The sequence below is a fragment of the Marmota flaviventris genome, chromosome 14 (assembly GCF_047511675.1).
Source record: "Marmota flaviventris isolate mMarFla1 chromosome 14, mMarFla1.hap1, whole genome shotgun sequence".
Classification (NCBI taxonomy): Eukaryota; Metazoa; Chordata; class Mammalia; order Rodentia; family Sciuridae; genus Marmota; species Marmota flaviventris.
Window position 1 is genome coordinate 85,362,371 of NC_092511.1, and position 13,678 is coordinate 85,376,048.

A 13,678-nucleotide genomic window follows, 5' to 3' on the forward strand; every position below is an offset into this window, starting at 1 on the left:
CATATATATGCTCTTCCTGTTACCAAGGAGTACCGCTTATTACAAGCATTTTAATAAAGTAATTTTCTTCAAACCCAGGGCCTCGCACATGCTCTGCACGCACTACTACTGAGCCCTGCCTCTAGCCCTAAAGTTGTTCTTTTTTTTTTTGGTACCTCGGATTGAACCCAGGGGCGCCAAATTCCCAGCCACCTCCCAAGCTTCTTTAAATATTTTATTAGAGACAGGGTCTCAGTGAGTTGCTTAGGGCCTCGCTAAGTAGCTGAGGCTGGGTTTGAACTTGTGGTCCTCCTGCCTCAGCCTCCTGAGTCTCTGGGATTACAGGCACTGTGCCACTGCAGCTGGCCTAAAGTTTTTCAAATATGAGCTTTTTCCCCCGCCTCCTTACATAAGGTTCTTTTTAGAAAAGACTTCTTTTCCCCTGTTTATTTTTTGCTTTTGGACTAGGCCACGTGACAGCAGTGACGTCTTTGTGTGTGCTCTCAAGGTATGTTATGGCCCTCACCGAGCAGCAAGACCCCACTGGGGTCCCCCGACAGGTCGTCATTTCTCCTTGAAACATTGCTTCTCGCACCTCCAGATGCTGTGACGGACCTCGCCTCACACCCCGGCTATTATGGGAATCTGGTGGAGGAGTCCCTGGGACGGTGCTGCCTGGTGACCGAGGAGATCGAGCGGGACCTGCACCGCTCCCTGCCCGAGCACCCTGCCTTCCAGAACGAGACCGGAATCGCAGCCTTGAGGAGGGTCCTGACAGCCTACGCCCACCGGAACCCCAAGATTGGCTACTGCCAGGTGAAGTGGGGGTGCTGAGCACAGAGGCCTTCAGTCTGTATCTGGTCAACCAACCTGGGGCTTCGGTTCTGTTCTCAGCCATCTAGTCCTGGCGACTGTCCTGTGAAGGCACAGTCCTTGGTCCCTTCCCTGAAAGAATGTGCCCAAAAAGGGCCGAAAGAAAGCATCCGTGTCTAGTCACACTGCAGATAATTTGAGACTTTAAAATTCCTCCACTGTCCCCCCTTCCCCCTCTCCAGGGGCAGGGCAGTGCCTTTTGGGGTTTTTTTTTTTTTTTTTTTGGTATCAGGATTGAATCCAGGTGCACTTAACTACCGAACGACATCCCCAGACCTTTTTATTTTTTTATTTTAGAAAGGGTCTAGCTAAGTTGCTTAGGCTGGCTTTGAATTGCAGTCATCTTGCTTCAGCCTCCAGAGCTGCTGGGATTGTGGGCGTGTGCCACTCTGTCAGGCAGGCCAATGCCACCTTTACGGCCCCTTCAGACCCAGCCAAGAAGAGAAGGGGCTAATGGAACTTCTAGACTTCTACAGAAATCATAGGGGTTATTTGAAATGGTCATGCAAATTGGGAATAGATGGTCAGGGCAGATATCTTTGCTTCAGGAAATGTGAATGGGGGTAGGAGGAACACCTTGCCTTTTCCTGATTGGAAGGCTGTAGACAACAAAGTCAAAAAGAAAGAAATGTAAACAGCAGAAACTCAACATAAGATTGGATTAGAGAGGCTTTTGACTTTTAAAAATTTAAGATTTTAAATTTCATTTTCCTGTAAGTAAGCAAAATTGATGGGTAAATGCAGTTTTATGTGTCTGTCTGTCTGTCTGAACATAGAATAGCTAGATTTGATTTAACCCCACATCACAGCTAAATCCAGCATTACCAGGTGGGGGACAGGGACCAAATGGTGCCCAGTTGCTCAACTGAGTGTTTCTTGTGAAAGAATGTCACACCATGGTCATTCCATGCCCCATGTGTCAGTATGGTTGGGGCACACTGGGTCTCTCCCCCTAAAATCTTTACTCTTGTGGACCATTTGGGCTCATGTGGGTTTTTTGTTTGTTTGTTTTGTTTTTTTTGTAGTGGGGATTGGACTCAGGTGAACTTTCCCACTGAGCCACATCCCCAGCCTTATTTTGTATTTTATAGAGACAGGGTCTTGCTGAGTTCCTTAGCGCCTCGCTGTTGCTGAGGCTGGCTTTGAACTCGGGATCCTCCTGCGTCAGCCTCCCGAGCAACTGGAATCATAGGCATGTGTTACTGCACCCAGTGCTCTCATGTTTTTTTTTTTTTTTTTGTAGTGCTCGGGGGGAACCCAGGCCCTCACACATGGTAGGCAGGTGCTCTGCCACTGAGCTACACCCCCAGCCCTGGGCGGGTGGGTTTCTAATCTCGCGGCATCCCGTGGCCTGTTCTGTGATGGCCTGTCCTCTGGCCTTCCACAGTCCATGAACATCCTGACCTCTGTGCTGCTGCTGTATGCCAAGGAGGAGGAGGCCTTCTGGTTGCTGGTGGCTGTATGTGAGCGGATGCTGCCTGATTACTTCAACCACCGAGTGATCGGTAAGCCATCTCCCTTCCTGCTCCTCTGGTCTGGGGAGGAAGGACAGCCTGCGCAGGCGGCCATCCTCAGCCCCGTTCATGAGATCCCTCTGGGCCACTCAGCGGCACTGCACAAACACAGCTTACTCCTGAATTTGCAAAATTAACTTGGGGAATTCTCTACCCAGGTCCTCTAGTGAAATAAGGTAACTGGAATGAGTTCCTGTTAGAAATACCTGTGGAGTTTGGATCAAAAACACATGATTTTAAGTGGGAAGCTGAATTTACAAGAAGGAAAGGAAAGTTCTTTGGCCCAAAGAGCAAGTCACAGTGTACAATGAGAGTGGGTTTCACTCATGCAGTGGCCTAGAAAGGGAGGAGGTGCCCCCTTGGCCACCAGGGGAGCTGGGTGGAGGAGTCCTCTGTTCCCTTAGAGAAGAGGTGGGTGGGATGGTGCCCAAGATCCTTGAGACCCACACTTAACACACATCCCCACTTAAATAAGGAGATTGTAAGCAAGTTAGTCTGTTGCTGCCTGACTGATACAAGTCAGTTTTTTGTTGTTATAACTAAACACCAGAGGCAGCTACTTATGAAGTAAGTGGCCCACAGTTTTGGAGGTTTAAGGGCATGGTGCCATGTCAGCTCAGTTGTGGTAAGGGCCCCGTGGGGGATGGTAATGACAGGAGCGTATGTCAGCAAATAGTCACGTCTCAAACCAGGAAGCAGAGCTGGCTGGGGCCAGGCTTGCTCCTGAATAACAGCCCTCTTGTGAGGATGACCAAAGGGTCAGAATCCCCAGTGACCTAAGGGCCTCCCACTCGGCCCCGCCTCTTAAAGGTGCTTCCACCTCCTAATCCCACCTGTGCACCAAGCCTTTAGCACATGGCCTTTGTGGGGAGGGGGACAGAGTTAAGCCACATTAGACCACAGCAGGGATCTAGGCTAAACTGTAGTCCTGCACTCAGAGCCTCTGACTTGTTGGTCACAGTCTGAAAGTGTCCATTTCTGTGGTCTAGCAGCCTCCTAGTGGGAAAAGCAAAACTGTTTGGGGTAGGTGGTACTCTTCAGGACACTATTTAGTGTCCAGGTGAGAGACAGACATAGCCTAAAATTATGGTCACAGTTTGGGAACAGAAGAAACAAAAGAGCTGACAGACAGAACTTGGCAGCTGACAGGATACCGGGGGCAAGACAGGAAGAACATACTTTGGAAAACTGTATCCTAAGAACCAAAAGATGTGAGGACTTCTGGGGTGGTGGCGGGGTGTGTGTGGTCCCCGGTAGGGAGGTTGGGGCCAGTGGCCATCTTCCGTGGCTGGGTGGCTAGTTGCTGTGCTTCCTTTGCACTTCATGTCGTGGAGGCAGCGTAATGGACAGAGTACGAGGAAGAAAGAGAACTTGGGTGTCACCACTGCTGGTTGGTGAGAGTTGCTGGGACTGCTCCTTTTCAGTGATCTGCTAGACTCTCGGTGATAGTGTGTGACCCTGCCTCAAGACAGGGTGGGACATTCTGTCACCTCCAGGAAGTATCCTCTTCCCTTCCCTGCCACAGGCAAGGCTTGGTACTGTTCGGTCACCATAGTTCTGTCACCATAGTACCCCTGAAGGTTTCTAGTACCTCACCTTTAGGAGGGAGACAAATAATAACAGCAACCAATTCACAGCAAAGGATAACCAGCCTTAAACCAGACAGACAGCTCCTACTATGAGGATGTGTCAGTTATTGCCTACAGTAAAAGCAAGTTTACACAGGGGTGTACAATTTCAGAGGGTGGACAAAGAACAGAAGTGGTGTAGGATGTGATGTTTAAGAGGAAGGAGAAGAGAAGATAGAAATAAAAAATTATGGGAAGAGTGAGAGGGAATAATAGAGGTTGGATGTTAGGAGAAAAGAGAATCAAGGGAAACAGATAAGTGAGAGTAAAAGTACATATAAAACAAAAATTGAAAAAATAATTAGAAATAGGTAAGAAGAATACAAAACAAAACTGAAATATATTATTCAGACATTCTAGTCCTCAGTAAACTGTTGCATGAAAAATAATTGATTTCAAAAATGGTAGAAATGTGAGAAAAGTAAAAAGAAAAAAAGATCTTGATGAAACATTGAACTATTGTTTGTGTTGGAGTTCAAAACATTCTCAGCTTCTCTTCTCAGGGTGAGGTGGGTTGTGGGGAGTATGATGCTTGTTCCCCGTCAGGGTGGGGCTGTGGGGGTGAGAGGGCTAGCCCTGGAGGAGGAACTCTTGGATGCAGGCTGTAGGCCAGGTGTGCTCTAGTCTCTTTGCTGAATGCTAGTTGGTCTGGAGATTTTAAGTCAGTGCACCTCCAGATTCCAGCAATTGCCAGTCCACACTGGAAGAATGCACCCCAGAAGTCTCCTCTGGGTTCCACTTGTGTGGTGGAGGAGCCTGTCTTTAGCCCACTAAGTTGCCTGCGGACCCCACGATTCCTGGTCTCTGATTCAATTTCCAAACTCAAACTCTCCCACTCAGCCCTTTCAAATTCCTGGTCAGGCGCTTCTCTCCCAGTCTGTCCTGCAAGCAGCTGGATTGGAAGGGGATGGGGAAGCCAGGTGGGTTTCCACAACCAGTGTTCCCCCGTGTAAACCTCTCTCCGTGCTTGATTTTCTCCTGGTCACTTAGGCACACACTCTGTCACGCATCGTAGGTTTGCCCAGCTTGTTTTTGGAGCCAGATTTGGGTCTGGCCAGACTGATTTCCGTCACCATAGATGAACGCAGCCTGCTCTTGAACTTTGGACCAGTGTGATAATGGAGAATGAACTCTACTCTGGCTCCCTTCACACAGCATAGTCTTTGACAGGTGTCCACCTTCATGGTACACTGATAGTTTGTTCCCCTGTCACTGAGTACTGTGTCACTACATTCATACCATACTTTACTGTCTAGTCACCTGTAGATAGGTGTTTGAGTTGCTTTCAGCTTGGGGCTGTGATAAAGTTGCAATGAACATTTGTGTAGAAGTCTTTGTAAATACATATTGTTAGTTTTCTTGGATACTTATTTAACCTGAGAGCAGAATTGCTGAGTTGTAGGTTAGATGCATGTTGGAACAAGAAACTGTCAGTTTTTGAAGAGGATTTAATATATTCATAGATCTCATATCAACTGTATATGAGTGTCCCAGTTGCTCTGTGTCCTTGCTGATACTTGGGATTATCTTTTTAATTTTAGCCATGCTAGTGGGTTGGAAGTAGTATTTTTCATGATGGTTTTAGTTTGCTTTTCTCTTATTATTCATGATTTTTAGGATATTTCTCTGTGCTTATTGACCATTTATTGCTTTTGAGTGTTCAGCTCTTTAGCTTACCAAAAAGCAAATTGGTGGGCTGGGGTTGTGGTTCAGAGATAGAGCCTAGCATTCATGAGGCACTGGATTTGATCCTCAGCACCTTAAAATTAATTAAAGGTATTGTGTCCACCTACAACTAAAAGATAAATCTTTGTAGGAAAAAAAAAAAGCAAATTGGTTGTTGTCTTAAGTTGCAGGAATTCTTTTTCTGGATGCAAGACTTTTGTCAGGTTTATATTTTGCAAGTGTTATCACCAAGTTTGACACTTAAATTTTCATTTTATTAGTGGTGTTTTTTATGAACATCAGGGTTTTTGTGTTGTTTTTGCTGGAGTTCAGTTTATGGTTGTTTTTATACTTAGTGTTTTTAATGTCCTAAGAAATATATTTCTTCCTGTATTTTCTTCTAGCAGTTTTATAGTATTAACTTTCATATTTAAGTCTACGACCCATTTCAAATGCATCTTTCCGTATGATGTGAGGTAGGGGTTAGCCCCCTCCCTTTTCATATCGATATAGTTGAGCAAGCACTGTTTCTGGAAAATACTATTTTACCTGTTGAAAGGTAAAGTGCACTGGAGAATATTAAAATATCAAAAATTAGTGTGAGTCCTTCTCTGGACTCAGATTCTTTCTGTCATTGTCCTGCCCATCTCATAATAACTTTAGTTTCAGGGTCATTTTGGAGAGTGTGAGCCCATGGTTTCCCTTTGCAGGGGCTCAGGTGGACCAGTCTGTCTTTGAGGAGCTCATCAAGGAGCAGCTCCCCGAGCTGGCAGAGCACATGAATGATCTCTCGGCCCTGGCTTCTGTCTCCCTGTCGTGGTTCCTGACTCTGTTCCTCAACATCATGCCTCTGGAGAGCGCAGTGAATGTCGTCGATTGCTTCTTCTATGATGGGATAAAGGCCATCTTCCAGCTGGGGCTGGCCGTTCTGGAAGCCAACGCGGAGGGGCTGTGCAGCAGCGAGGATGATGGGCAGGCCTTGATGATCCTCAGCAGGTGGGCCCTGGCCACTCCCCCTGTGGCCAGCTGGGGGTGGGGTAGGTGGCAGCTGGGACTCTGGGTGACCACAGGAGGAGCAACAGCAGGTGCGCAGCCTGTGGATGCTTTCTGTTCCACTCTGCCCCGTACCTGTCACCCTGTGGTCTCTCAGAGCCAGTCCACTGTGGGGTGCTGTCACTGGCATGGGGTAAAGGAGGCACCTTCTCTTACCCTCGTCACCAAGTGCAAATCCAGGAGGATAGGACTTTAAATATTTTTCTCTAAGAAAATTAGATGGACTTACGGTGGCCTTGAACAGGGCTGGGGACACCAGGAAATGCTAGCCTCAGGCTTCCAACTGAAGGTTTCCGACACTTTATGTACGCATGCTGGTGACAGTGAAATCAAAGTCACAGCAGGACAGGCCCAGCTCCTGGCTGATCAGCACTTTAGTAGGGGGTTTCTTTTCAGAACATGGGAAGCTTACAATTACACGTGTGCACAGAATTTGTGCCGAATGCACTGGAGAGTCTCAGGACCCCAGAAACCTACCCATAGGGCTAAGGTGGACAAGCCTGGCTTTCAGCGTGTCTTTCCTTCTTTCTGAAATGACCGTGGAAGTTGCTGCCTGGCCCTCCTCCCAGGCGGTGGGCTTTGAAAGTCCGCTGGCATCATCTCATGCCCCTGGGAGGGAAGGCGGTGGGTGATGGTGCTCAGAGGAGGGCAGAGGCGGCCTTTAGCTTGGAGGTGTGCTCAGGTTTCTAGATCATATCAAGAATGAAGACAGCCCGGGGCTCCCCATTGGCAGCCATCACGCCTTTTTCTCTGATGACCGGGAGCCCTACCCTGTGACTGACATTGCTGACCTCATCCGGGACTCCTATGAGGTACCTGAGCCCCTGCCCCTTCCCACTAGGAAGCATGCCTGAGAGATGGCCGTGGAGGGAGGGTTCCTGGGCTACTTCCTGTTTCCTGTCTGGACACAGAGGGCTTCCAAGTAAGTGGTTCCTGTATCCCTCCAGAAATTTGGAGACCAGTCTGTGGAGCAGATTGAGCACCTACGCTGCAAGCACAGGATCAGGGTCCTCCAAGGACACGAGGACACCACTAAGCAGAACGTGGTGAGCAGAGGACACCTCACACTGGCACTCATGGTGTTTGGGTGCCAACCTGGGAGTGCATAAGAATACTAGGGTTTTTTTTTGTTGTTGTTTGTTTATTTCTGTACAGAACTAAAAACCTACTAGGAGTGACACGTGTAGAAACATCCGGGGTCAGACTGAGCAAATTCCCTTCTGGAAGCCTCAGTTTCCCCTGTTGTATGGTGGGGATAACATCCAGTGCCTCCGTGAATAGGAGGTGTGTAAAGTGTCTAGACAGGTGGCCTCAGGGGGAGCTGTCATTAGAGCTGTCTTCCCATGTGGTGCCTGCTGGCTTTGTAGCAGGGGACCCTTGTCTGGAGGTACTGTGTGAACAGGAAGGAGGTTGGGGACAAAACACTTGGAAAACTGCTGTCATGCCATCTTTGTGTCAGAAGGGAATAGATGCTGGGAGGAAAAGAGCCACTACCTAAGGAAGCCAGTCCTTTGTGTCCCCTCCAGTCTTCCCGGGATACAGACCTAGCATTCACTCCGTCGCTTCTTTGTGCTTTCCTTTAGCTCCGTGTTGTTATCCCCGAAGTGTCAATTCTTCCTGAGGACCTAGAGGAACTCTATGACCTATTCAAGGTATGGAAATCTGGGAAGAAGAGGGAGTTACGGGCCCTGAGCTTGGCCCAGCCCACAGCACCCAGCCTTCCTGAGATGAGCATGCACGGCCTGTGGCAGCAGAGGCTGAAGCAGGCTCGCCTGCCTGCTTCCATCCAGAACCTCTCAGCACCAGGGCCCTCCTGAGACAGCATTACCCTCCCCTAAAACAGGCTGGCATCCAGGAGGGAGGAGCCAGGGTTCCCTGGACAGCTCCATGGGGCTGTGTGGCCCACACTGTCCCGAGAGGGCCTGGCATTGTGATTCGGGCTTCCCTGATCCATGCTGTGCTAATGAGCATGGGTTCCTAGTCAACAGAGGGACCATGACCCTCGCTGAAGTCATCACCTGACACAAGTTTTAATTACTCATGCTTCTACCTGGGAATACGTGTGCCCATCTCTGTATTTCTGTGGCAGTGCGGCTCGTTAGGTATTTCCCATTGATGCTACTATCAGTACTCGTCCATGTGACCAGTCTTCGCTGATTTAACAAGTCGATGATCTGTCATGCCAGCAGTGTTTACGGGGTACATCAGATTGATGGTCCTCGGGTTTTGGGTGGAGTGCCAGGCTCATCACCCTGTGAAGTGTTTCTTCAGACTCCTTGCTGGGAGTTTTCTTCCTTGAAAGAGGGCAGGCCCAGGATGCACTGCCGCTCCCCACCGAGACAGGGCAGGAAGCAGTTCTGGAAAGCTGGCCTGGCGTGGCAGAGCCCTTCCCCAGCTCTTCCTGGTGGGGACGCCAGCCCCTGTCACTTCCTAGCTCAGATTGCCAGAGCAGGCCACAGCCTGAGCAGCAGTGCTCTGTAGGGAACTCGAGCTGGGTGGCCTGAGGCCTTCCTGGGCCTGGAGGGGGCCTTCCCATGGCCCCTGGGAAGGGTTGTTGGGTGGTGGGTTTCTGGTGCTCCTCATTCCAGCTAGCAGGGCCTATGGTGACAGCTGGCAGACCCTTGTCCCCCACAGCCAGCACCTGTCCCCAGGTTTTAGTTTCCTTTGTAGCATGAAGACAAAGTCAAAGGTTACTTGCTCTCCTGATCCCCTTTGGCTTTTCAAGGAGGAACAACAGGGAATACTGGAAACCTAAAAGCAGGGAAACAAATTACAAAGGTGTTTTTGGTTTATTTGCTTAAAAAGACTGACTTGTATAGGACTGTTTTCAATAAGGAGAAAACAGGAGACATCACACATCCAAATTTATATAACAATAAGATTTATTAATGATAAAAATGAATTGCTTTGTACTGACCACATTGTTCATCTTTCATAGGAAAAATTATGGAAGAACTTGGTTAGATGGTTTCCTGTTTCTTTCCTATGAAGGATAAACAATGTGATTGATACTTATTAAAATTTTTTTTCATATTTATAATTAGTCCTAAAAAGCTTTCATTTATGGAGGGCTTAACCACAAACAAAAACTTAAACTATAAATCCAAGATAACTTTCAAAATGCACTCCCAAGGGAAATAAAAGTAAAGCAGCATTGTCTCCGGGTGTCTGCTTCAGTGGTACAACCCAGGGCGCCTCTTTTTTGAGCCCATGCTCCACACAGCAGCCTTCTGAGACTGCTCTTTCTCCCATGGTCTTGACCTTTGAATTTCCATGGCTTTAATAGTCTGTGTATTATAATAGTTTAAAGCCTGTTGAAGTTCTGTCGGCTATAATGTCCTCTTGCTGGGTTTTCACGTGCACCCTTTTGAATCAGAATTTCACTTTCTCAAGAACAGGGGCCATGTGGAAACACCCTTACACTGAATGATAAACATGTGACAGGTTCCTCAAGAGGAGGCCATTCCTTAACTGCCCTTCCCTAAGCCTGGAGTGAACAGGCACATTGGTTCTCGATGCCAACAAGCAATAGTCAGCTCTGCCCAACTTCTTCAGACTCTTTCCATTAAGGATGAATGACATGCTTAGCACTTAATGAAATTTATTTTAATCACTAAAGCAGTCCTTTAAATTTCTGAAGTCCAGATTTGTGATGTCTCACTTTCTCTCAAACTGAGAAACTGTCCTTAATCCTGTCCTCCCAAGTGGGATGTGCACAATGTAATCCAGACCTTGGGTCACAAGCTCTCCTGGAAACATCCACGCCCTGAAACAGTGCCTTACGTGTTCCGTGGACATGTTCTTACTAACGATCACCTAAAGTCACCACGATTGCTGGATGATTGTGCCCCAAAGGGCATTTGATCTCTTTGATTATTGTTTTGTTTCCTTCTTTGTTCTGCATAAGACTTTTGTCCTCAAAATTTAATGGAAAGACAAAACAAATTATACCTAATTTCATTTTTAAAAAAGAGGAAGAAAAAGAAGAAAGCTTTTAAGCAAGAAACTGAAGGGCCTTACCTTGCCCCTGTGATCCTGCCTTATACAAGTAATGACTGTGAACATGGGGAGCATCTTTCCCGACTCCTGCCCCCTGCCGGTCTTTATCTATAGACACACATGTACACAATGGGGACACGCGCATACCTGCTTCCCCCGCCCCCATACAAAAGATTGTGCCACACATAGGGCCTAAGATTTTTTTTTTTTAGTTGACCATACACTGTGGACTTTTTTCTAGATCATTATCTTCAGATCTCAATCTTTTTTAATGATTGCATAGTTTCCTTGTAGGGCTGAACCATGCATGAGTTAGTAGCCGTCCTCCTCTGAGGGACATTTACGTTGTTTGCAGTTTTTGCTACTTCATAAACAGTACTGTGCATTTATCTGGGTCCAGTGCTGTTATTTTTGTAGGGTGGATTCTTAAAGGTGGTATTTTGGGTGATGGGAGATGTACATTCTGAATTTCAGTCAATACTGGTAAAATAATTTTGACTTTTCACTGAAGGCGTCCAAGGGGACTTGTCTCCCACTTTCCACACCCACCTGCATTTGATATCATGGATCTTCTACGATTCTGTTCGTTCATTGGCTAAGTCTATCCCTTAGTGAGTCACCTGTTCATTTCCTTTGCCTATTCTTTGGTTTTCTGTGAGACTCTCTGTAAACTAGTTATAAGTTCATAAATATATATAAACTAGTTATATGCCCACATATTGCCACCATTTTCTTTGGGCAGCATTTTGTGGGTCTCTAGCTGGCAGTATGCACAAACATACGTGGAAATTCGTGGTGCACCTCGGGTTTTTAAGAATGGAAATTAAGCCTTTTTTTAACACCTGCAAGTGCTTGTGGTGCTTCTAACAGTTCTGTAATGGCCGTGGAAGAAGGATTGCGACATACTGTGTTACTAACTCTAGGGCATCTGCCCTTGTTTCCTGTCTTCACAGACGAAGGACTTTGAATAGTAAAGAACCCCATAGTACTGGGAACCCTATCAGGCTTTTGCCAATTGAAATGTCCAAAAAAGGCATGTGACGTAGTGAGTGACAGGGCCAGTCTGGTTGCTCTAGTTTTAGTCTATTCCCAAGACTTCACCTTGCCTTTTGTTGTTTTTGTTCTTATTTTTTTGTTTTTACTTTAAAATTTCAAAATTGATAATATACTCATGTGGGTCAAAATTCAGAAAGTATTGAAAAAGAAAGCAGTAGGAAGTCATGCTTCTACTTGCTGCCACCCTGCCTCGGCCTCGAAATAGCCGGGATCGCAGGTGGGGCCCCCAGACCTGGCTCTGGCTCTGGCTCAGGGGTGTGAGCCTCCCTCGGGTTCTGCTGCTGCCGCTGGTCACAGCTCTCTCTCCCGCCCTGTTTCAAGAGAGAACACATGATGAGCTGTTACTGGGAGCAGCCGAGGCCCGGGGTCCTGCGCCACGACCCCAGCAGGCCCTACGCTGAGCAGTACCGCATCGATGCCCGGCAGTTTGCACACCTGTTCCAGCTGGTCTCACCGTGGACCTGTGGGGCCCATACGGAGATCCTCGCTGAAAGGACTTTCCGGCTCCTGGATGACAACATGGACCAGCTCATGGAATTCAAGGCATTCGTTAGCTGTCTGGGTATGACTGCTTGGGTCCTCACGGAGAGGACGGGGGCAGTCTGGTGAACAGAGTAGATTGTGGGACAGGCAGACCCACATGATGATGAGACATGTTCGTGACTGGCCTCTTGTGATTCTGTGGTCTTTGCATCTCTCTCTGCAAGCTCCTCCCAGGACCACCTTTATGCTTCCTAGTGAGGGCGGGGCATGGGCCCTCAACATGCAAGGCCATGGACTTGTTCTCCCTGGCACCCCAGGCATGGTGGTGGCTCAATCCTAACCTTTGTTCATTAAATTAAATCTTCAAAAAGTGCTGCCTGGAGACTCGGTCACCAGCCACCACCCTTGACGCTCTCCTTTCTAGCCTGGTGTGCATCTGGGGTGGTGGCCACACGCATTGACCTTTCTCCCTCTGTAGTAAGTTTGTGTCGTGACAAGAAGACTTAACCATTTATATCCAATCTCCTCTCCTTCATTTTTACAGATATTATGTATAATGGAGAAATGAATGAGAAAATCAAACTGTTATATAGGCTTCATATTCCTCCAGGTAAGCAAGGCCAAGTGGGAAAATCAGGCTGAGCCCTGTTTCCACACAAGATCAGCTTTGTACATGACAATGAAGTCCTTTTAAAATTTTCATGTAGACTTGGGGTGGCAAATGTTTTAATTTGGTGTTTCAGATCATAGATTGTAAATACTGAACTGTGACCTGAGCGTGGGTCCAAATCACCTGGAGGGCTTGTTCCATCTGGTCACTGGGCCCTGCCCAGATGGCTGACTCGGGGTTTGAGAATCACTGACTGGAATGTTGGGAGCAAGATCCTGGTTACCTCAGTGGGTGGCTACTTTAGGCTCCTGCTTTTAGGTACCGTTTGAGTTTTCTAGCACGTAAGACTTGCCTATCATGCACTGGTAGGCAGGAACAAAGGAAGTCATTTGGAAGCCTTTGAGGTCAAGTCTTGATGTGGACAGGAACAAGAACAAGGCAACCTTAATGTGTCCCTTGTATCTTTAAAACTAATGGACACGAGTACGGACCAACTGGAGGGCACCTGTCCCCAGCACTGTGGTTCTGGTACAGGACGGTGCTGGCGACAGAACTTCCCATCCAGGATCCAGGGGAGCTTGGGACGTTTCCAGGATCACAAGATGCTGGTGGCTTCTACAACTCTTAGAGCACACATAGAAATTGAAAATGCACATGGACATTGTTTGTGGGCTTCTGAATCCGGCCATTGCTGCCTTAGTGTTGGTGCCTGAGGCACGTTTTCTCCAGCCAGCTCTCCTGGCCACAGAGCTCCTCCTGCCCCTTCCCCGGGACCATTCCTTCCCTAAGTACAGACTGCGCAGCATCAGCCAAGTTCT

At 47.7% G+C, this 13,678-nt stretch overlaps 1 protein-coding gene across 2 annotated transcripts in view; it reads left to right on the top strand.

Moving 5' to 3' along the window:
• The window catches only part of Tbc1d8 (TBC1 domain family member 8), a 110,990-nt gene that overhangs the window by 90,483 nt on the left and 6,829 nt on the right, over positions 1-13,678 (top strand). For both annotated transcript variants that reach the window (XM_027950672.2, XM_071601834.1), the window contains exons 10-17: positions 581-795; positions 2,240-2,357; positions 6,370-6,655; positions 7,395-7,524; positions 7,660-7,758; positions 8,296-8,364; positions 12,089-12,329; positions 12,795-12,860. In XM_027950672.2, the coding sequence (XP_027806473.2) occupies positions 581-795; positions 2,240-2,357; positions 6,370-6,655; positions 7,395-7,524; positions 7,660-7,758; positions 8,296-8,364; positions 12,089-12,329; positions 12,795-12,860 (1,224 nt within the window). The remainder of the gene's footprint in view (positions 1-580; positions 796-2,239; positions 2,358-6,369; positions 6,656-7,394; positions 7,525-7,659; positions 7,759-8,295; positions 8,365-12,088; positions 12,330-12,794; positions 12,861-13,678) is intronic.